A 24,234-nucleotide genomic window follows, 5' to 3' on the forward strand; every position below is an offset into this window, starting at 1 on the left:
TTTGATCTAATATACGTAAAATGAATCCGAACCGTATGGGGTCCGCGGTTTAAAAATTTCAATTTCCAATTATTTAAAGCGAGCCAAAAATTAATCTTTCATATATTTTAACTGTACATTGTCTGCGCATTATGATGGTACCATCAGAGTAACAGCCTACAAACTTTTTGGTATAAAATGCGTAAAATGAATCCGCGCCTTATTGGGTCCGCAGTTTAAAAATTTTAATTTTCAATATTTTAAAACGAGCCAAAAATTAATCGTATATATATTTCAATAGTGTATTGTTCGCAGATTACTTTGGTACCATAAGCATACCAGCGTACAAACTTTTTGGTATAATATGCGTAATATAATAGTGCGTCGTATGGGATCCGTGGTTTAAAATATTTAATTTTCAATATTTTAAAACGAGCCAAAAATTAATCTTTCATATATTTTAACTGTACATTGTCTGCACATTATGATGGCACCATCAGCATACCAGCCTATGAACTTCTTGATATAATATACGTAAAATAAATTTGCGCCCTATAAGATCCGCGGCTTAAAAATTTGAATATTATAATTCTTAAGCCGCTGACCCCATACGGCGCACAATTATATTACGTATGTTATACCAAAAAGTTTGTAGGCAGGTATGCTGATGGTACCATCATAATGTGCAACCAATGTACTGTTGAATTATATAAAAGATTAATTTTTGGCGCGTTTTAAAATATTGAAAATTAAAATTTTTAAGCCGAGGATCCCATACGGCGCACAATTATATTACGTATATTATACCAAAAAGTTTGTAGGCTAGTATGCTGATGGTACCATCATAATGTGCAAACAATGTACTGTTGAAATATATAAAAGATTAAATTTTGACTCGTTTTAAAATATTGAAAATTAAAATTCTTAAGCCGCTGACCCCATACGGCGCTGATTCATTTTACGTATATTAGATTAAAAAGTTTGTAGGCTGGTATGCTGATGGTATCATTATAATGTGCAAACAATGTACTGTTGAAATATATAAAAGATTAATTTTTGGCGCGTTTTAAAATATTGAAAATTAAAATTTTTACGCCGCTGGCTCCTTACGACGCGGATTCATGTTACGTATATTAGATCAAAAAGTTTGTAGGCTGGTATGCTGATGGTACCATCATAATGTGCATATAATGTACTGTTGAAATATATAAAAGATTAATTTTTGGCGCGTTTTAAAATATTAAAAATCGATACTTTATAGCCGCAATCCCTTTTAAACTCATATTCATATTATGTGTATTAAATTAAAAAATTTGTAGGCTCGAATTTATTTGGTACAGAAATAATTTGCGTATAATGTACTATTAAAAAAAACAATTGATTAATTTTTGGCTCTTTTCAAAATATTAAAAATTGATAATTTATTAACGTGAATCTTATATAACATAGAATTATACTTTGTGTATTAAACGAAAAAATTTGTACGCTCAAATATGTTTGGTGTAAAAGTAATCTGTATAAAATATACTACTAAAAAGAACAATCGATTAATTTTTGGCTTTTTTTGGAATATTCAAAATCGATACTTTATAACCGCGGACCTTATATAAAGCAGAATTATATTATGTGTATTAAACGAAAAAATTTGTAAGCTGAATATATTTGGTATAAAAGTAATCTGCATAAAATACTATTAAAAAGAACAAGCGATGAATGTTTGTCTTTTATTAAAATATTAAAAATATATACTTTATTGCCGCTGACCTATAAAACTCAGATTTATATTATGTGGATTATATAAAAAAATGTGTACGCTCGAATTTGTTTGGTATAAAAGTAATTTGCATACAATGTACTATTAACAAAAAACAAGCGATGAATTTTTTTCTTTTTTTAGTATATTTAAAGATGAAACTTTGTAGCCGCAAACCCTACACTGCGCAGACTTATATTATGTATATTATATCAAATAATTTGCATGCTCGTATTTAATATAAAGAGCCAATATAATTTATCACTTGTTTTTTTCAATAGTACGTTGTTTGCAGATTATTTTTATACCAAATAGATACGAGAGTGGAAATTCTTTTATTTGATATACATAATAAAAGTGTGCGCCATATAGGATCCGCTGCTACAAAGTATCGATTTTTGATATTAGAAATTTATTGCTTGTATATTTCGATAGTACATTGTATTATATATATAAAAGTTATTTGCAAACAATGAAATATACCTATTATTCGAGTTTTAAGTAGTAAACATATTATTTGTAATATTATTTATAACATTTTTAATTTTTATAACATATTTTTATTTTAAAATTTTATTAGCAAATTAACGCTTTAATTATCTAATTTCTGTCAAAAAATGTTAATCAAATTTAAACAAACTTTATATAAAAATATCATTTTTTTTTATATAAAATCGAGAAATGGCGCGTGCGTAACGCGCACTTGTGTTGTTCTAGTGTAATATAAAATTAAATACATAATATTTTTAAATAGAATTTTCATATCTTGAATGGATTTTTTATGATTTTCACATGAGAATATAACAAAACTGTGTTTTCCCCGTAAAAAAATCCATGGAAATTGCTGTTGCAAGAAAATCGCGGAAACTGAACCAATGACTGTCGTCCGAATTATAGTCTACAGGGTGCTATTTTAATTTTTGGAAACCGTTGCGCCACTCACCCTCCGACACATGAAACGCGTCATCGATTCGTTTGCACATTCGACTTTCTCACTTTTTTTGTCTTCGTTTTCGCCGCATTATTCGATCGAAAAAACGCGATGATTGTCGTGGAATGAGAAGAAACCGCCTTACGCAGAACAAGAGAAGAGGAGGAAACGTGGGCTTTGCCGGTGTGCATTCTTGCAAATGCCGCGGTAACTGGAGAAAGAAACGTGCTCGTTAAATTATAACAGCTACCAAGTTCCGCTTCCGGATAAAAGCGACATAACACATAGAATGTGGAAGCAGGAGGGAGTGGACGGGATTTAGGGGATGAAAAAAGAGAAAAGAGAGAAAGAGAGAGAGATCACGCGGCAGAGGGTGGCTCTATATGCATACGAGAACATTCAGGTGTCAATCAAGACTCGGGATCTTTGGATTCTGGGGTGTCGAACACGGAACACGATTTTTCCGCTAAAAATTTACGTATTCATTCACGTGCGAGGATCACGCGAATGGAGAACGTTGGTAGACAGGGGCAGATTACGAGCGGGAAGTCTGTTTGCTTTTTCACCACTCTTGACTTCATATTCGAGAGCGTATTTTTTGCGCCAACCGTCACGCATTGTTAACGTCAACGCACATTTTTTTCATACGTTACCGGCAATAACGGCGGCAAGGAAGAAACGAGTATGTATCGCGATGCGCGAGAAATTCGACAGCTCTTCGATTCTGAACAAACGAATCTGCGAATCAATGATTATTTATTAAGAAATTTTTTCATTATTCTTCATTTACACACATACATTTTGTTCATATAAATGAAAGTGTATGTATTATTCTCTTGATATATTATATAATGAATATTTCGTTCTGGAAAAAAAATCTTTATTTCAGAAATGCAAACAATTTTATATAAATAGTTCTCGACTGATTCAATTATTAAAAATAATAATAATAATTAAAGCTCTTCAAAACAGCTTTTTCCTCTTCTTAAGTTTTAACTTTTTATTTTATTAAATAAATTGCGTGAACTCTGGAAGGATCGTAAAGGATGAGAAAGTTGTATTTAAGAAAGTTTCCAGACTTTGATAAACTGCGTATGATTTATTGTGGTTCGCAAAGTGATACATTTCATTTCACATCGCACGCGCTCTTGCACACAACAACAAATAATAACATAATGATGTTTGTATGAAATTATTGCTATAAGCTTTCTAGACTCGAAAGATTTATGAATCGATGAAATATCGGATGGTTGAAATCGACAGATTCCAAATCTCGGGGGCTCAAGCATTTTTGCATTCCTCGCGATCGGCATTGGCTGGCCAGTCGCAAATACGCCTCGTGGTATGGAAGATCAAGCCGGACGGACATTGGTACTTGATCGGTTTGCCGTGGTTGCAGATGTAGTACTGTAAAAGGATACAATTGTCATGCAAAAGATTCGTTCTTAGATTCGTTTGATACAGATGCAAACGAATTACAGTTTATAGCTTTGCGTTACGAGAATTTCCAAATCATTTTAAGAAAATATCCGATGATAGAATTCAGGTATCGAGACCGTAAGCACATAGTATTTGTATATCCATAATACTTATTATTAAATTATTATATAATTATATATATATTATATAATAAATCGAAATATCTCGTTGATTTAAAAATGTATATTACAAACATACCGTTGCACAGTCTTTGCCGGGAATGCCTATCATATCATTGCCATTGCAGGTGACTTCATCATCATCGACTGGCTTCGAAGTAGACGCCGTAGGACGAGGTGGTAGTGTAGGTGATTCGGTAGTAGTCCATTCGGGTTCCTTAGTAGGTTTGGGTTTCGGTTTGTCTTCATCCGTGGAGGCTGGAGTACTGGGTGGCCTGTCCCATTCGGGCTAAAAAAAAGTTGCAATTATTATGTTAGGTTGTTGTAGAGATTGTCGCATCTTGCAACTGCGACATTCTTCGTACTATATAATATTTGAGAGAATATATATTTTATCGATTATATTACTGTCTTACCCTGGGCGTTGTCTTGTAATCCTTAGGTGTTACTGTATAGCCCTTTAGGCCATCGTAGATTGCATTCATGAGGGGATTCACAGGACCGCAAAGTCCTCTGAAGTCATCCATATCGACAGCCCAGACCATGGCACCGAGATACTTCTTCTCCTTGAGGAAGTTCATTTTATGAACAATACTGTCAGCATCCTCGTATCCGACCCATTGGGTATCTGCAAACCAAGAATTGTCGGTAATTTAAATTATTGTAAAGCATTATTTGCTATATAAAATTAAAAAGAGTTATACAGAAAGATCGCACAATCTAGTATCAAACGATAAAAAACATGTATATAATATATTTTATATATATATATATTTTTTATATTGTATTATTATATGTGAACGAATATGCAATCTATATTAATTTCTATAGTCATGTTAAACACAAAATACTTTTTTTTTAATTTTATATTTCTTTTTAAATTAGGATAAAATATCAATTTTTTAAATTTGCTTAACATATATAAAATCGAATCATGAAATATTTATAAAAGGTAAAAATGTGACCAAAATGATATTTTTATTTATTGACGAAATTGAATTATTGAATAATATTTTCTCGGTTATTCTGGTGCGTTCATTCTATAATGTTTTACGAATTGATTTTTCATGCTTTAATTATTTATCGAACTTCAGTGATATCGCAAGCTATTCCGCAAAATATTGCAATTTTTATATCTGTAAAAATTAAATTCACCTTTGTACATATAAGGTACTTTGCCTATATCGTCATATTCCTTGCTCCATCCGTTGTCCGGTTTTTGGAGTTCCATACAGATCTATAAATTTAATAAATTTTAACGTGGTCAATGCTCTTTGTTGGATTTCCTCAGTCTTTCGGAGATCGATCACTTACTTCGTAGTAAGACAAGAATCCTTTAGCCGCGGTATACTTGCCGGGTGCGCCTCCACCAGCTTCTTTGTTGATGTAAGTTCCGGGCTTTTTATTGTTGTTCCCTTGACTGAGGGTGAAAGTACGTCCGTACAATGGGATTCCTACGACGAGCTTGTTGGCGGGGCATCCCTTGTCTTCCCAGAGTTGAAGACCATCGTGCTAAAATAATGATAATGATTGCATACAGATCGATAGACATAATTACTGATATTTTATTACTAAAAATAAATTAAAAATTATTATATATAATTATTCTTTAATTTTTAGCATAGTGCGTAATCTCTTGCGTCAATGTAGTGGATTATATGTATCGTATTAAGTTTGGTATGTGCTTTCATCGATAAAGGAGATGTGGGAAACATACCACGTTTAGTTTCTCGTAGGCGTACTGATCGTGGGGTCTCCTGTACAGCGGGCTGTGGACATCGGCAAATCCGCCCCAGTTACCACGAAGATCGTATGACATGACGTGGATGGCATCAATAAGCCTGAAATTATTGAAATCGTATTTAAAAAAAAATATATTTAAAAAATTAAGGTCGTTTGCGTCACGCATATATATTTTATGTACTATTATAAATAGTTGAAAACATTATTCTATAACGAGAGGCAACACTTACTCGCATAAATCTGGCACGTGGTATCCCTCGTTGAGACGGAACGTGGCCATCGGCACTGCCATAGTGATCTCCCAGCCTTTGCCTGCCTTATCGAACGCCGTCCTCAGCTCCTCGACAAAGTAGAAGAAGTTATTCTTGTCGCTGAAAGTGCCACCTCTATCGGTAGCAGCCGGATATTCCCAATCAAGATCGAAGCCATCGAAGCCGTATCGGTTCATAAAATCTGCGAGGGAAATCATAATTTAATTCCTTCTCATTTAATCAACGAGAGAGAGAGACAGAGACGTGAAATAAATCTATATACTTTTCCAGGAGAAACCGCGGGATAAAAATAAACCTTAAATTTCTCGATGCATATCACTTTTCAAGCGTTTCGTCATTCTTTTTATCATGATGAATTCTAGAAATGAAGCACGCGTTTTTGCACGTAAATTATACTTACCAACCATACTTCTGATGAACGAGTCACGTCTGGCTTTCACGCTGACTAGTCTGCTATACTTTTTGCCACCCTCGGCCCAACCACCAACGGCGACTTGAGTCTTCAGATGCGGATACTTCTTCTTCAGAGCGACGAATTTTTCGAAACCACCTTTCTGAACGTCGAGCTCTTCGTCGAGAATAAGCGGTTCCCAGGTGACGTTGCTCACGCCGATGAAGGAGTAGATAATGTGCGTGCACAGATCAGCGGGGATGTCGTCGATACCATAGCTGCCTACGTCCGGACGATAGATAGCCCAGTTGCTAAAATAACACACCAGCCTTGGAGCTTCTGAAATATCAATTCAGCATTTAAAAAAATTTTTATCGGAATTATTATAGATCGCACGAGGAACATAAATAGTCTTTGATCTATTATTTATCTTCATCCTTAATCCAATTGATACAAATTTCAATTTCGTAATATAAAAGATCACGAAGGTAAAGTATATAGCACGATTCTTGGGTAAAAAGTGATTCAGCTCAACTTGTATTAACGTAACATTTTAACGATAACGCAAATTGATCTCTTGTGCGTCATATTTTTATCTTATCGTTAAAAGTAGAGCTCACCGGATGCTCCGTACGCCAAGAGTGTCAGGAACACAGGAAGAGAAAATAACAGCTTTCCCATTGAGGACGTCATTTTTAAATCTGTAATTAGAGAAAAAGAGAGCAATTTTTTAAAATTAGTATGAAATAATTGTACTTGTCACTTGTCTGGTCGTGGAATTTCTGACACTGCGAGCTACTTAATTCTTTTAACTTTTGCTGAATTGTCTTTTAAAAAAATTTGATATAATATTACTTTAATATAAAGATATACCTATAAATATATAATTTTTATTACAGTGTATAAACTGAAGGATGCTCGATTCTATACACAAAAATATGCTCTAAAGTATTCTATAAACTTGATGCGATTTGCTCGGCACTCAACACGGTTCTGCATCGCGGCCGGTTATCGGAGCGCTTCATCGAACCTTTGCGGAAACTCCTTGGAGCGTAAAGCGATCAATTTATCGAGGCGTCGTCGTGCCCAAGGGGAATGATCTACAACGACCGGTTCTCTGATGACACCATTGACACCATCGTGAAATCTTCGCACAACGTGTATGTACTCGTATACTGTGATGATGACGCTCGGCTCATTCGTGCATAAAACGCGTAACTAAAAAATATATCTATGTATGTGTATATGCGTGTACATAATCCCGCTAGAATCAATTTTTCCCGATCTGTTGATCTAATCAATCTAATGCAATCTCTCGTCGTAGGAATATCTCGCGAATATATAAAACTTCTTCTAATCGAGCGTTAAATTAAAAATCATTATCGTTCGAATTTTGATAATCACCTAAATTACGATATCGTGTTATCAGTTATAGCTTGTGCACGCAGGATCGATTTACTTATGGTATAAAATAGAGCTCAGCGATAGAGATACTTATAAATCTGCTGTGACTATAAATTAATTTAATACGAAATCGATCGTATGAGATATTCTCTTATTACGAATATATTTTCCAATCGAGGATGTCATTATGACACTGCTTTATATAAAATCGATAGAGATTGATATTAATATTTAACTATTTTTGCGCGGGATTATATATATATATATATATTTAGCTACCTCAGTTATAATAAATCAATTGTTCCTATCTTTGAATAAGATTAAACGAATAAGCAAATAACCGACAGTCCCACAATTAGATTAATCTATATCTATAATATAATAGCTATTAATACAGAATTTTAAATTAAAGGAGATATTAAATTAATAATCAGGCATATAAGAGAATGCCGATTGTGATTTCACAATAATGTGGTTTAACTAATTCTTAACAGTTTCTTGTATTTCCAGTTTCGCGGTTATTTTTTAACTGAATATTAAAATTCAAGAATTAAACCTATGTAAAAAAAAGAACGAATTCTGGTGAAGCGCGATATTCATTCAATTGTATATAATACACGATTTAAAATTCCTGCTAATTCAGTCGAGTAGATTCCGAGTAAGATCTCGTAATTGAAATTGCATCGAGATATTATATATTTGAGATATTACGTCGTTTTCAGAGAAACCAAATAAAAAAAAGATCGTTTTCGACATTCTTCCGAGAATTCCCTGAATTTTACAATTTACATCCGATATATAGGAAATAGAATTACGACTAGCAATAAAAACGGCATTGTAAAACGCGCGTACTCCGGGAAATCCTTAGGCTTACATCCGTGTCAAATTGCGCAATTGTTTGTGACTGTATAACTTCCTTCGTAAGAAAAGCAACGGGAAGTTTCAGCGACGCGGGACTTGCCCGCGCGCTTGAAAAAGAATCTCTACTTCTGAATAATTATATGAAACGTTCCAAGATCCGCGTAGAATTATTTTAATCGACTCGATTAGAATGATGTATTTTAAGCGAGACTCGTCCGACAAACGGTCACCGGAATACCGGTGTTACGAGTTTGTCACGCAGTAGAGATAAGTAGAATTAACGACCGAGGCCGCACGATTGACAAAAGGGGAGGCACGACGATGTTTTGAAGTTGTAAAATCTTCGTCGAACTTCTTTCCCGTCTCGATTTTTCCTTCTTTCTCTCTCCCTTCTTCTCTTGGAAGACGGGACCGACATCGAATAACGATCCAAATTTGGCATCTGGGGAAACTCTGCGCGCGCGGATGGCAAGTCTCTCGGGAGAAATCAAAGACCGTCCTTCGGATTCTCCACGACCACCATTCGTGTGGACGAAATAAAGAAGCGCAGTAATGTCGCGACGATGGTTAAAAATAAACGAGCGGAAACGCATTGTGCGAGCGGGATGATGCGTCCTCTCTCGTTCGTCCGCGAGGGTCGGCGGATCCTCGCGCATCGCGCGAATAATTAAGATGCGCGATGCGTCAGATCTCGCGATTCCTGTTCCGCTCGTTACACTTTGAATACAAACGCTGGACAAGTCAACAAATAAATTTTCTGAAAGCTTTTTGTTAAGATGGAAATGTGGCTGATGCAAAAATCTCTCTCCTCAAAAAAAAAAAAAAAGAAACATATATAGATTTTGAAAACCACTTTTAAGATAAATCCTGATTAGCTACAAAATAGTTTCTTATATCACTAATTTTCCTTCGATTTAGATTAATAATTAAATTATAGTTAATTTATAATTAAAACATGAATAATTATTTATAATCGGAGATACAAATAATTATAAATAATATAAATAAAATATATAAATAGTAAGTAATAAATAATTATAAATATTTATAAAATAAAATAATAAATCGAAAATTATATTTAAAAATATAACATTTTTACTACTCGTATATTTTATTTTATATAATTTCGCAAATAATACATATGCCTAATATATCTGTCACTTATTTATATACATTGATTGCAATGTGCGAAAAAGTTACAGATGAAGAACAAAGAGATGCGGGCCGATATCTGTACTTGAATAATCGTGGATCATCAAGTTGAGGCTACGAAAGCAGTTTACTTTAATAGACAGAGAGAAAGAGACGTCGTTGGGAGTGTCCTCGCGTGCTACGATCGCGTTGTTCGCTTTGTCAGAGGCAAGGTAACGGTTTAGGCCGATGGCTGGACGATCTTAATTAACGTTTTGTTATTCGGCGTCGATCACGTCAACCATCGATAACGGTGAACTCTTATGAGAGAATCATTCGATAGCTTTTTCCTTTTTTTTTTTTTATTTATTATGGTAATATGGTCCGCAGAGTCTCGTGACTTTACGTGGGCACACCTCCGGTTTAACCTTCGACTGTCAAAAAGGAAGCAAAGAAACGGTAATTCTGCCTATGCCACACGATAGAGAGAGGCCCCAATCAAAATATCTGGGAATGTGTCATCGGACTTGCGAGAGAAATAAGAAATATAATAACAGAAACGATCATATCATCTTCAGTGATGAGAATCACTCCGTCGCAGAATTCATGACGCATAGATTTAACAGAATACGTGAAAATATCGGTCTTTCTCTCTATCGTCGAATCAATCAATAATGAAATAGTTTAAGTAAACGATCAAAAGAGCGGCCCTCGTAAATGACAAAGAAAAACACGGGACAGAAATTTAACGAGTCTCAAGTTCGGCTCTTCAGTTTCGGCGTAGGTGCAACGAGTTGACCTTCGTTTCGGTCTCCACGAAGGAGAGAAAGAAAAACAAAATAATTAAGAAAACGACGAAGAGAGAAGTGGACGCTCGGTAAACGGCTAGTGTCAATGATCCCGGTAAGATTCCAGATTTGCGCGGCAACGATGTGCCTGATGGTCTTTACGATACTCTCTGATATCAATAATGAAACCCGTTATCGACAACAAAGTCCGCGGATCTTAATGAAAAAAGGTGTTCGAAATGACAAATGCGAGGATAAATCGTTTTCTATATGCAACGCACACGAAAATATAATTGTGTGCGTCCTAGGAAGATGTGTCTTTAAAGTATACAAAATGATATTATCAAAAATATTTTCATCAAAATATATTTTCATCAGCGAAAATAAAATTAGTTGCAACAATACTTAAAAATTACTGGATAAAAGATATATAACTTTTCTCTAACAATAAGCGAAATTAAATGAAAAATTATTAAGATAGATTATTAAAATAATAATATTTCTATTATATAAATATTCAATCGCGTATGTAATTTTGTAATATTCTTAAATATTTTAGCTATAAATCTTTCCTCGAAACTCATTAATTTTCTCATGAAATTAAGCACTTCGCGATTGTCAGTCGAAAAATAAATTAAATATAATATATATATAATACACATATGTTTCCACTGATAATGATTTGATAATGATTAGCACGCACACATACACACATAGACAATCAATTATTTGTTTATAAAAATCTGTAAAAATCACTATCTACAAGCGAATATCGCATATAACCAGACTGTTATCTGCCTTCAAAGAAGACAGACAGCTTATGAAACAATTAACTATTCACGAAAAATCGTCAAACTAATTGTAGACAACACACCATTTAAAAGCTTAGGGACAAACTAAGTTGACTATCTCTAGGTGATTTAGATTCCTTTGTCACCTTTATCACGACCGATCTCTCCAATGTATCATAACGTTTTAACAAAGTAAAAATTTGTCGATACATCACAATCCACTGACTAATCAACATCTAAAGACGAACGCTCATTATCGATTGTTTCCTTACGCATGCCGATTCGTTCACGTCGATAAGTCACGAAGATAAGTGTCGAAGGTATTCGTTGTTAGAGATGTTTCAGAATAGAGAATACCGGAGTATCTTGCGGAAAGATAGCGAAGAGAGAAGAGAAGGGACACTCACCTGCGCGACGGGCAGATCACCTCGGAAAAAGCGCGGCCGAAGCGACGAGCTTAAGCCCATATATACCCAAGTGGGCCTCATTAGAATTCAGGTGCACGGGCCCCCGCACGATTGGCTGGTTCGTCGACCCCTCTGCCTCCCGTTGACGTCCAGGAGCGCCGCAGAAGACGAGGGACGGTATCGTCTTGCAGGGCGAACGCTCGATCCATCATCAGCTTGTCACTTTGCGTTCTCGCAAATCAACATGAACGAAAGGGAGAAGAGAGTTTCAATTTTCTAACTGCACTCATGTGCTCATCATCTCTAAGAGAGAAATATTCTTCGCTGTCTAAAATCTAAAATATTAAGTCGTAGCGTATATAAAGCGTCGGGGATTTCGGTGGTTTCAGTTTTGCTTATAAATCGCATCTTCTTTATGGTATACAGAAAAATGTAAAAGTTTGGTAAATATAAAAAAACTTGCAAATCGCGTTCTTGTATATTAATATACGCATAAAATTTCCTTTCGTTTTAAACACTATGCGATATAGTGGTTTTGCGCAAAGTTCAAGTTTGATTGTAATCAGAAATTAAAAGCCGAAGACACCCTGGCCTTGGAATGTAAATCTGTAAATCTATGAATAAACGTGTGAAAAGAGAATTGGAGTAGCACAATATATCACCAGTTCCATAAAATCTATTTTATTTGACACGTTATTGAGATATCGTGTTATTGACATGGAAACTTCACGCCTGACATCCCAGCAAAATTCTACGTCGCGATATGCGTTATTTCCTTTTTGATATTTGTGCGATGTATTGATAATTAAACCTTGATAATTGAACCTTGAATTTAAGTTCTGAGAGATAATCATTTTATAATTAGTACCAAACAAGGTGTGTTATCGTGTTGTTGAGTAATTTTAATCTTTAAATCCGAAAAATAATCGCAGAATCTGTTTGTTCCACAACATCTGGTCCGTAATCGAACATATGATACAGCTATTAATACACATCACATAAAACGCCTGATTACATAATTATATAATTAAGTATAATTAATGCGTGAGTAATTGCAATTCGATCAATAAGCGGGATTATATCTACCATAATGTAGCGCAAATACGAAATAATTTCATCCGTAAAGGGATCTTTCGTGCGAGATAATGATATTATTATTGTTATTAATATTAATAATAATAATAATATTATTAGTATTAGTATTATTGTTATTCATTTTCCAACATTACTTATCTTGTTAAGATATTAATTAATAAATAACAAATCTATATTGATTAATAAAAAATAGGAAATAATATATGAATTAACAATGCAGCAATTCTTGCTGTTATTTGTTTTTTAAGATCCGAATTAATTTGCACGAATTACGCAGCTGGAACTGATATTGGTACAAGTGAAGTTTTATTCAACTTTCATGATCAAATATATTACCCCAAGACGCCTGTTATCTCGTTATTGAAGTACTTCTGATTTCTGTAACATCATTGATGTACGATTGATTTAAGATGTTAAAAAAAGTTGAATAATTTTATATATATGTTAACATTTATTAATATAAATTGAACTATTCAGATTATTTTTATGATCTTTGTGAATTTATATCTCTGTTTGCTCTTCTTATACATTATTTGGATAAGCGAGAATTATTTATATTATCCGTATTAAAAATTCGAGCGTCTTGCATAAAGTTGCAAATCTTATATCTTTACTGATACATGAACAATTTATAAACTTTTTTATAGACTTCGCGATTCAATCCAGAAATACTGTCCAAGGAGACTGAAAAATAATATGAATGTAAAATGTTGCAATAAGCGATGATGTCTCATTTAATTTTTCTTAGAAAAAAAATTAATTTTATGGATTCCATGAATTAAAGAACATTCGGCGATACCAAAAGATTTTATATACGATCGAGTACATTTGTCAATCACAAATCGCGATTCTTAGATTTTAGAATGTTCGATCTTCTCACTGAAAATTTACGTGTCCATTCACGCGAGGATAGATCGTTTATATGATGGGGAGAGGAAACAAATCATATACGAGAAGAGTCTGTTTGCTTTTTCACTTTTCTCTTGATTTCATATTTGAGAGTATTTTTTTCTTTTTTGAGGGGTCAACCGTCACGCATTGTTAACATCGGTTCGTGTTTTTTTTTACACATTGCTGTCAAGAACGATGGAAGAGAAAAAACGAATCATCGCGATATATGTATGATTAAAAAGGCATCGAGGTTTCGTCGACATCAATTTGCAAAGAAAGGATTCGGCTAATTTAACATAAGAAAAATATTATTTATTTTATATAATAAATTTTATAATAATGACAATAAAGCGCATACTATATATAAAAGGTAAAATTAAGTAGAATTATGTATAGATAGCTTGAATCTTTTCAAAGAAAAAATTAATAAAAAACAATAATTATTCCGATATTAAAAATTCGACACCTAATTAATTAAAAATTGCGTACAACAGAAGCTATCGATAAAAGTCTCGATAAAAAAAACTTTGCGCTTCTAAAGGAAGGTACTCTACGTGAGATGCTTTGTTGTACGAATAACAGCGATGACATAAATATATAAGCGCGAATGTGACGTGATATCGCATTAAACTTTCTCGATTAAGAATGAACGTTTCAACGGGAGTGGATTTAATATACTGCTTCGTTCCAGTCCGGAAACATAATTTGTAATCGGGAGGGTGTTTTCTCCGACGATTATTCCCGACGCGAGTTTTCGGGACTGGACATCGTGTTATTATCGGATAGGCGATGCGTATTTTACGGGCAAGTTAGAAAAGCGACTGACGGATCGACCTGTGTTCGTCTGCCTCGTCTGCATGTTTTCATGCCTGCTTTCGAATATAGGATGAATATCGGATCCGCGCTTCGCCACGCGAGTTGAGCATTATATCGCCTTCGCATTTACGAAGCTGTCACTGTTGGCTTGTGTGACTTGCTCTCGTTATGAAAGGGGTATTATGTTTTAATAATGAACAACATAGCCGTCAAATTCATCCGGTAGAGTGGAAACGTAACATTTATTTTGTTCGACCAGTTTCGAATCGCATCGGCGCGATATACACCGATGTACATATACATATTGTACCTTACATTAAATATGAATATACTGTCGAAAATTTCGATATTGAAACAATCTTTTTTTTAATTACTAGAATAAAACTAGCGCGCGCTACGCGTGCGCCATATTCTTCGATTTTATATTACAGAAAACTATATTTAAAAAAAAAATAACAAAGTTTATTCTTAAGTAATGTTTGTTCTTACGTTATTAAATTATTATTTTGATGATCTAATAGCAAAGACTAACATCAAAGATATTTAATAAAACTTACCTGACTAATCTACTTGCTAACAAAAAAGCTACACATAATTTTCTCCAAAAATTTCAAAATCTTTTTTTAAATATTGAACGCGTTACAAAATTTACAAAAGAAGTAAAAATCTCAATTATTTTAACGTCGATTATATTAGTTTTATTTTTAAAAAATGTGTTTTAAAATAATAAAATCGTTTCATTAAAAAGATAATAATTTGATTATTATTATCGTATAAAAATCGTGTTATCATAAATGTTTTATTAAATTAGATAATAAAAAGTATATATCATATTAAGCGAATTATTAAGCGAATTCGAGGCAGGGTGATTTATTGTTCACCAGCTGGCGGCAATAAATTAATTCACAGATCCTTGTTTAAGTAGAATCCCTTCGACGTGAAAGTCATAATACCAAACAAATTGATACAAACAAGTAGCATATTTTTTTTATGGCCAGTTTTTATATAAAAAGTTCTTATTTTCAAAATCATCTTTACAGATCGGAAGTCTACTAATAAATGTATGTACCTGAGCGTATCTAACCTATGTGTATCTGAGCCGATCTTAGGTACGATTTTAAAATGTATATATATCATCATTCAAATGTATATATCTCTACATATTTCTATATATATATATATATATATGTATATATTTCATTTAATCTAATCGAATATAATTACGTGCGCGAAACAAAGTTATATTATTTCTTGATAATATAAAATATTAAAAATTGCAACGCATGCATACAATAAATTATTATTGCGATGCATTCATAAAAATATATTAATATTAATTATACAATGCATAAAAATTTAATATTTAAATCTTTAACAGAAAATGCGAATAAAAAGAATAGAATTTTTTATAAGAATCTTTCGATTAAAATACCTGCACTTCCATTAACCTCAAACATCTCCATACATCCACCATACTGCACATCTCACGCGAGACTGACAATTGACAATGAGACATGAGACCCATCACCGCGACGTAAAAGAGCGCATGCGCCTAGAGCGTCGGCCATTACGGCGACCACAAGACTCTGTGCAGCGGTCGGTGTCGCCACCTGACGGCGAAACCCAACTTCACAGCCAAGACAGGACCTGACCGGACCCAACATCTCTCTCTTCCTATCCCTTCATTAGAGTAGCTCGTCCCATACGTCCTCTACGCTGCACGTCTCGCACAAGACTGATCCCCACCACAATACACTGTGCAGGGGTGTCACGTGATCATGATCACGTGTCGCCAACTGATGACGTAACGAACCTAACTTCAGAATCAAGAATGAAGCGAGGATGAGAGCCGAGCTACAGTATATTGTTAGCGAAAATCACTTCGTCTGATAAGGTACAAAATCTCTTTTTTTTTCTCTTTAAATCCCAAATGCTAGAATCTATTGCTCCCTACTGTATAATTTTGTATACAAGCTTTTATGCAAGCAAATAATAAGTGATATAAACATCATATAATAAACAGCAATGCTATGATCTATTCCCAGATCGTGGTAAAAAATCTTTATCGGATACAGATATAGATTTGTTTTTTCTTGTTTCTTTTTTAATAAAAATTAATAAATAAGCTGCAACCAAGAGCATGGCAACCTTTAATACGGTCGTGTCTTGCGCAGTGGCATGTGTTTTTACGTCTGTGATCTGGGGACGAGAACCGAGAACAGTCAACAGTGTCTGCGGCATCCGACAAGAGGTTAACGTAAAGTGGCAGTGTACGATAATTGTATGAAATAAACGATTGTAGAGCGTGAATGCTATTAAAATTTGAATTAAAATGGATCCAGCTTTACTCAGAGAACGAGAGCTCTTCAAAAAACGTGCTCTAACCACACCAGCGTAAGTGTGTTCAATTTACTCTCTTTTATGTTATTGTTTTATCAATATACACATACATATTAGGATCAAATTGTATAATTCAACCATAAATCTCATGTAGGGATTTAATGTAGTAATTTCGTTTTATTTACTTCTGCAATTAAAATATAGATGTGTAAAATCACACAATATCATAATTATAACCTTACTTATCAAAGCATTTATATTATTTATTCAAGAATATGTATTTTATGGATATATATCTTATGTAATATGTGATTGCAGAGTTGAGAAGAAGAAGCAGGAGAAAGAAACTACAAAGGATGAAACGCCTAAGAAAAATGAACCGCCAAAGAAAAAACCTAAACTATCGTCCATATCTACGGGCTCTAAGTTGGATATGGTCAACTTTAAGACCATGACTGGTAGTACGCAATACAAGTTTGGTGTACTAGCAAAGATAGTGAAGCACATGAAAGCAAGGCATCAGGAAGGAGATGATCATCCATTAATGTTGGAAGAGATTTTAGATGAAACAAATCAATTAGATGTTGGATCAAAAGTAAATAATGATTCACATTATATGACACAACGTAACATGACAAAATATTCTTCCACAAGTATAAACATATTTGTTTTATATGCCGTTACAAATTTATGTGAATTTATTTATATAATATTATAGTACAGAAGAATATTTTGTTATATCTCATTATGTTGTGTTGTAATATGTAATATTATATAATCAATTTTAAGCATTGGTTGTTTTTAGTATAATTATATATTTGTTATTTTTTTCATTTCTAAAGCTATTTTTTCTTATGTATTTTTAGGTTAAACAATGGTTGCAAACCGAAGCTTTAGTAAAAAATCCTAAAATTGAAGCAACATCTGATGGTAGATTTGCCTTTAAACCTATGTATAAAATAAAGGATAAGAAATCCTTATTGAGACTTTTGAAACAACATGATTTAAAGGGTCTTGGTGGTATATTATTAGAAGATATACAGGAGAGTTTACCGCACTGTGATAAACATTTAAAGGTAAATTAAAATATATATATAAATTTATCTCTTAGTAACTTGCCTGATAAATATTAATTACATTTATGTTTCAGAATTTACAAAATGAAATTTTATATATTACGCGACCGCTTGATAAGAAAAAGATCCTTTTTTATAATGACAAGACAGCGCAGTTTCCTATAGATGAAGAATTCCAGAAATTATGGAGAGCTGTTGCAGTAGATGCCATGGATGATCAGAAAATAGATGAATATCTTGAAAAACAAGGAATTAGATCAATGCAAGATCATGGACTCAAAAAGGCAGCACCAATCAAACGAAAGAAGCCTGTTAATAGAAGGAAACAATTTAAGAAACCAAGAGATAATGAACATTTAGCAGATGTTTTGGAAACGTATGATGATTAAAGGTATTATTCTATTTCATTGTAAATAAAATTAAACCATATTAAATTTATCTTGAAATAATTAGTATTAAGTGAAAATTAATATTGTTAAATTGTTTATTTATAAAAAATGTATTATAATTTATTTTTCTAAATATAACTTTAGTCTCATTTTTCAATATCAATGACTATGTGGATTAATGTGTTGCTGATGCGTTCCTGATATAAAAATATCACTCCGAATATTTACTTACATCGCAATACATATGTAAGACATATTTTTAGCATCGAACAGGATATCATCACAGGATTTCACATTATTACATAAAGAAATTTGTCAATTTTATTTTTCAGCAATTTTTTAATAACATTTAATCTCTATATAATATATATATAATATAATTTCAATTATAAATGCGTTGCGATTCAGAATCGATCTTTCTCGCCGACTCGATGTCTCGATGTCTCGATATCGAAATGACGTCAAAGCTTTACGTTGATTATATTTTCTAACCTATTTTACTGAAGAAACGTCAGGATCAGACGAATGATTGGGAATAAGTTGTGAGAAAGATTGATTCTAGGAAACGCCACTGCTTTATATTTTCTTCTAAGACTTGAAAAAAAATTAAGGTATATAGTACAGACTTATAAATAATGTATTATTACATCGTATATAAATAAGTACAAATTATGATGACAGGTACATACAAAACAAATTTTCAGTGAAAAATACTTAATACTAATCTTTATTAGATAATTATTTATCATTTGCAATTGCATTGTGTGTGCGTGTGTTATGTCGTTTATACATATTAATAAATAAATTGTAGCACAATGGGAGAACGGAAGGGAACAAATTTGTACTATCCACCGGACTATGATCCTCGTGTTGGTGGTCTCAATAAGTTCCTGGGTACTCACGCATTGCGTGAACGAGCCCGCAAACTCCACATGGGTATCTTGATCATACGGTTTGAGATGCCTTACAATATATGGTGCAATGGATGCGGGAATCACATTGGGATGGGTGTTCGGTATAACGCAGAGAAGACGAAGATTGGAATGTACTACAGTACACCACTTTATCAGTTTCGCATGAAGTGTCATCTCTGCGATAACCACTTTGAAATTAAAACTGATCCTGCTGTAAGTCGCAAGTAATAATACTGAACTAAATAAAAATGCTATTTTTGTGTTTCATTAAATATATATTTTATGATCCTCTAGAATTTGGACTATGTCATAGTAAGTGGTGCAAGGCGTCAAGAAAATCGATGGGATCCTAAGCAGAATGAACAGGTTGTTCCTGAGACGAAAGAAATATCATGCAGATTATATGACGATGCAATGTACAAATTGGAGCATGGTATAGAAGATAAGAAAGTAGCTAAATCCCGAGATTCGGCACTGGAAGGTGCTATAGCTTTGAATGAAAATATTTGGAAAGATGACTACAGTTCGAATTGTGCAGTGAGAGCTTTATTTCGGGTATAACCTTAAATTTATTTTTAATAATATATTTATTATTTATTCATGCAATTAGGATACTTTGATTATTAATAATTGAGTTTTTTCTAATTCTGGCATTTTTTTTTATTGCAGGAAAGGAAAAAGGAACTCAAAAAGAAGCAAGCTGAAGATCATGCTTTATTAAAAAAGACTGGACTAGATATTGACATAGTAAATGAACATGAGGATGACATCAAACTAGCCAAATTACTCATTCCTAAAAGAGGTATGTCTACTTTAAATAAACTTTTTTCTTTGCATCTAAAACAAAGATTTTATTAATGATTATAATAACTATAATCCAAAGTAACAATTTATACATTTTATATATATATATATATATATATATATATATATATATATAAATGTATAAATTATGTTACTATAATCATTAATAAAATCTTTATGTTTTAGATGCAAAGAAAAAAGAAGGCACAACTTTAAAACAATTAGTCTCGATTGTACGATCGAAGAATAAGAAAAAGATATTATTTTCGAGTAACCGATTAAAACTTCAAAATCAAGAATCGCCAAAAGTGCAGGAAATAATAGGTAAGGCTACTACCTCGAAAGTCAATGATTCAAGCGCGTCTTTAGTAAACTATGATAGTTCTAGTAGTGACAGTAACACTTAGTACTTTAAATACTTTATATATCCATCAAAAGAGCACAATATATTTGTTAATAAAATGCTATGAAAACAGATTTATCTTAAACAAGGTTAAAGTTTCCAAATCAGGATGCATCAATGCTAAAAGTATGAAATGTGGTGGTATAATACATAAAACTTTAAAAAATATTTTGATAAAAAATATATTTCAAGAACGATAATAGCCATTTGTCATAGTTACATGTTGGAGGAATATTCTATATTAATAATTGAAAGAAATTATTACATCACATAACAAAGATATTTAATCTTTTCTAAAATTATGCAATACATTGCCCCAACTTTATTCTTAAGAATGTGACACATATTTCTATACAAATAGATAACAATGAATAAATCTCTTAGAATAGTTGAAGAAGTTGAATTCTTTATAAGATATATTAAAGTTTACACAGTAGATTTTTTTGTATTACTTTTATTCACATCTCAATGGTAGACTGTGGTTCCACATTTGCTATAGTTGGAAACGGTAGTTTCCTCTTTACCACATAAATCTTCTTATTGGAAAGGCATATGACATAGCAATGATCCTTATAATTGATCGATATTTTTTCAAAGGCATTATTCAAAGGAAATGCCTTGGGATCAACCTTACTTGTTAACGTAACCAAACTACTTATGATATTTGCTATTCTCTCATCATTTTCCAAATCTCCTCCAGACTGCAACAATAAACACAAAACAAATACAGAATATTTACATTATAAATAAAATAGAATAGAAATATTCAGAATATTTATTACAAATAGGAATATCAATAAACAGTTTCTTACCGTTAATACAGCACCGTCCTCTGTTAATACCAAGTATCCAGTTTGATCAGGTATGCGTTCTAACGCCATTTTCTGCAAACAACAGTTTACGTAATGCGTGATATCTTATACGCCATTTACTAATTATCAAGCGAGATAAGTGATATGAAAGAAATTAGGACCTAATATGAGCATTACAAGGATTATTGTAATTAAAAGTAATGCTATAAAAAGTAGAAGAATAGGAAGAGTCACAGGACCCATAAGAATGTCCGAATTTTCAAAAATAATGCTTCAATATATTTGTCAAATTAATTAGCGTTAGAAAACCGGAAAAAAGAAAAGACAAAAGCTCAACACAATTTAACACTAAATTGTAAGCACGATTCTAAATCTCTACACCCTCTATATCCCTGCTTAATCATAATATTTATGTTATAAGATTATCACTTTTGTATCCTAACCTGAACAAAAACAAGGAATGAAAAAAATCGCGAACTTACATACGATAACGTCAAAAAACGGCAAAATATCACGTATAAATATGAATGTTGATATAAATTTATCTCTTGGCACCGACAAAACAAAATCAAAGGCCGTTTCGTCTCCAAGATTCAGGTTATAAAGGACAATAAACCTGAAGCATACGTCATCGCCTCTAGTGCATACTAACCCCATCTCGATAATTTTCGATATATCGAGAATCGCAAGAATCGATAGCTTCAAATCGCAGTCACAGAAGACGTTGCGGATGGAGTAAACGGACGCGCGGATCGCTCTGTATTTTTCGCGATTTATTATCGTTCAGAAACGAAACGTTCTCGCGCACGTAATGTCTCGTAAAGTATCGGACGATTTGTCGTAACATCGCGTACCTAAAATCGCTATTGTACGTCAATATATCGGGATCCCAGCATCGGATTTCTCTGTGCCCGGAATGGATCGAAATCGTTCTCGCGTATCTTCTCTTTGAAGCATCACGCGATTGCGATTAATGTACAATCATCATCATCAGGTATGCGCATAAGCATTGTCGTTTCGCAATTAACTGTATTGATATCGTATATATTTCATCGATTTCGGCCGCATTATGCATTAAACATTACGCATTAGATCAATATAATGTCGCAAGAGAGAAGTGAAGAATACACTTTCGTTGAAAGGCGCATGAATATAACCACAGATATTTCACGCGTTTCTAAAATTTTGATCCTGTCGCTTCGTTATCCCTTTACCCCTATTAACGATAATATAAGGAAATCCACGCAGAGTAGCGTGTCGTATTTATTAATGCACACGATATATTCATATATTATAAATATGTGACGCAACAATAAAACGACTCTCGTCGCGTATTACGTACATATTCTACATTTTATATAATTAATTGTGGAAGAAAAAGATTGTACGAATTTATACAATTCTTGACAATATTATATATAGCATTTATAAATGATTATCCAGAGAGAGAGAGAAAGGAGCACAAGATATATAATGCAAAAATGTTTTGTATTTATTTTCAGATCGTGTGTCGCGGAATAGGAGGAAGAGAAGGATAGCGAGAGCGAGTGTTTGTGTATGAGTGAGTGTACGTGTGTCGCGCATGGTGGCCGCGCAGGTGACACGTGACACGCTTGCGCAACGCCAGTGGTTCTCCGCGGCCGCGACGCGAATCTCCGCCGGGCTACGTCATTCGTCGCGTGTCCTCCGAGGGCGGCTGTCGCCGCTCTAGTAGTACATTCACTCGCTTATGCCCTTGGCGCGCCGCACTAGACCACGTGGTACGTCTCGAAGTACGTTTGATTCTCGATCGCGCGCGACTTTCGAGATCAACTTCACACGTTACGTTCTTTCCGCGATCGCGTTCGTTCGGGTGAAGAAACGCGTTTCGAGATAAAATGATACAGTGCGGAATATAATAGATCGTTTTTCGTCGTAATTCGAATGTGATTCGTGCGACAGTGACACGCCGGTGATGAGGAGCCGCTATTGATTCCCCGTCCACGCTCGCAAGTGCGTGTGTCAGTGCGGTTATGTCCAGGAGGAAGCAGGCAAAGCCACGATCTCTCAAACGTAAGTTAACAATTAGTCATTGTTATTTCGTTTTGTTAGATTTATTTGATACGAATAATCGATCATTAGAACTTTCCGAAATGCATTGATGGATATAAATATGTGGAAAATGTTGATACCTGATGCGAACGGGTTATTATAACCTAAATACTAACCTCAATACTATCAGATTTATACATTTGTCATTATCAAAAAAATAATCTAAATGCTGCATCAGTCACCGAGACTCTCTATCTCTAATAATTGAAAATGACTGAATTATATCCAAGTGACTTTGAAATTTGAAAATTCTAAAAATTATACGTTTTAATTATTACATTTTATGCATACATTATTTGACGCTAAGTAAAAGATGGGCAATTGATCGTAATTCGTGATATAATCACAAATGTTTTAACCATATTGATTGTTTAATGAAAGATTTTTTAACGAGAATTTGATACACACATAACTTTTAAATTTCTGATATTAAATATCATCTCTTTAAAAAATATTAAGTTTATTTGATTTGATTAAAAAAGGAGTATTTAATGCTTTTAAAAATGACAACAAATTAAAACAAGTCTTGATATGTTTTAATCTTTTTAAATTTT

General features: G+C 33.3%; 4 protein-coding genes across 10 annotated transcripts in view; 2 read left to right on the top strand and 2 right to left on the bottom strand.

The window, feature by feature from the left end:
- Window positions 1-3,740: 3,740 nt before the first annotated feature.
- Window positions 3,741-12,080, bottom strand: LOC145934965 (endochitinase-like). Of its 3 annotated transcripts, none has more exons than XM_083035905.1 (10): window positions 12,050-12,080; window positions 7,288-7,368; window positions 6,677-7,006; window positions 6,235-6,457; window positions 5,979-6,102; window positions 5,576-5,773; window positions 5,417-5,498; window positions 4,678-4,889; window positions 4,341-4,550; window positions 3,741-4,070 (listed from the first exon to the last, which is right to left on the bottom strand). In XM_083035905.1, the coding sequence occupies exons 2-10, from the start codon at window positions 7,358-7,360 to the stop codon at window positions 3,945-3,947; spliced, it is 1,578 nt and encodes a 525-aa protein (XP_082892031.1). In that variant the 5' UTR covers window positions 7,361-7,368; window positions 12,050-12,080; the 3' UTR covers window positions 3,741-3,944. The 3 variants fall into 3 exon arrangements, with proteins under 3 accessions (XP_082892031.1, XP_082892033.1, XP_082892032.1); XM_083035907.1 differs by lacking the exon at window positions 12,050-12,080 and adding an exon at window positions 7,565-7,630; XM_083035906.1 differs by lacking the exon at window positions 12,050-12,080 and adding an exon at window positions 7,541-7,565.
- A 4,495-nt stretch (window positions 12,081-16,575) lies between these two features.
- LOC145934717 (coiled-coil domain-containing protein 130 homolog) lies at window positions 16,576-20,929 on the top strand. Of its 4 annotated transcripts, XM_083035406.1 has the most exons (6): window positions 16,576-16,745; window positions 17,026-17,245; window positions 17,510-17,786; window positions 18,058-18,267; window positions 18,342-18,658; window positions 19,468-19,603. In XM_083035406.1, the coding sequence occupies exons 2-5, from the start codon at window positions 17,184-17,186 to the stop codon at window positions 18,654-18,656; spliced, it is 864 nt and encodes a 287-aa protein (XP_082891532.1). In that variant the 5' UTR covers window positions 16,576-16,745; window positions 17,026-17,183; the 3' UTR covers window positions 18,657-18,658; window positions 19,468-19,603. The 4 variants fall into 4 exon arrangements, with proteins under 4 accessions (XP_082891532.1, XP_082891531.1, XP_082891530.1 ...); XM_083035405.1 differs by lacking the exons at window positions 16,576-16,745; window positions 17,026-17,245; window positions 17,510-17,786; window positions 18,058-18,267 and adding exons at window positions 19,865-20,125; window positions 20,240-20,372; window positions 20,561-20,929 and having other exon boundaries at window positions 18,520-18,658; window positions 19,468-19,783; XM_083035404.1 differs by lacking the exons at window positions 16,576-16,745; window positions 17,026-17,245; window positions 17,510-17,786; window positions 18,058-18,267; window positions 18,342-18,658 and adding exons at window positions 19,110-19,267; window positions 19,865-20,125; window positions 20,240-20,372; window positions 20,561-20,929 and having other exon boundaries at window positions 19,468-19,783.
- Window positions 20,930-20,943: 14 nt separating this feature from the next.
- On the bottom strand, window positions 20,944-22,236 carry Lamtor4 (Late endosomal/lysosomal adaptor, MAPK and MTOR activator 4). 2 transcript variants are annotated; one of them, XM_083035408.1, is made up of 3 exons: window positions 22,072-22,236; window positions 21,590-21,661; window positions 20,944-21,478 (listed from the first exon to the last, which is right to left on the bottom strand). In XM_083035408.1, the coding sequence occupies exons 2-3, from the start codon at window positions 21,656-21,658 to the stop codon at window positions 21,236-21,238; spliced, it is 312 nt and encodes a 103-aa protein (XP_082891534.1). In that variant the 5' UTR covers window positions 21,659-21,661; window positions 22,072-22,236; the 3' UTR covers window positions 20,944-21,235. The 2 variants fall into 2 exon arrangements, with proteins under 2 accessions (XP_082891534.1, XP_082891536.1); XM_083035410.1 differs by having other exon boundaries at window positions 22,033-22,236.
- A 121-nt stretch (window positions 22,237-22,357) lies between these two features.
- Window positions 22,358-24,234, top strand: part of L (zinc finger protein Lobe) — a 77,567-nt gene continuing 75,690 nt past the window's right edge. Inside the window, exons 1-2 of the mRNA XM_083035401.1 lie at window positions 22,358-22,583; window positions 23,092-23,641. Of these exons, the coding sequence (XP_082891527.1) occupies window positions 23,602-23,641 (40 nt within the window). The 5' untranslated portion in view covers window positions 22,358-22,583; window positions 23,092-23,601. The remainder of the gene's footprint in view (window positions 22,584-23,091; window positions 23,642-24,234) is intronic.

Source organism: Prenolepis imparis, unplaced genomic scaffold (genome assembly GCF_030444845.1).
Source record: "Prenolepis imparis isolate NDT839.2.m4 unplaced genomic scaffold, iyPreImpa1.0 SCAF_4, whole genome shotgun sequence".
Taxonomy (NCBI): domain Eukaryota; kingdom Metazoa; phylum Arthropoda; class Insecta; order Hymenoptera; family Formicidae; genus Prenolepis; species Prenolepis imparis.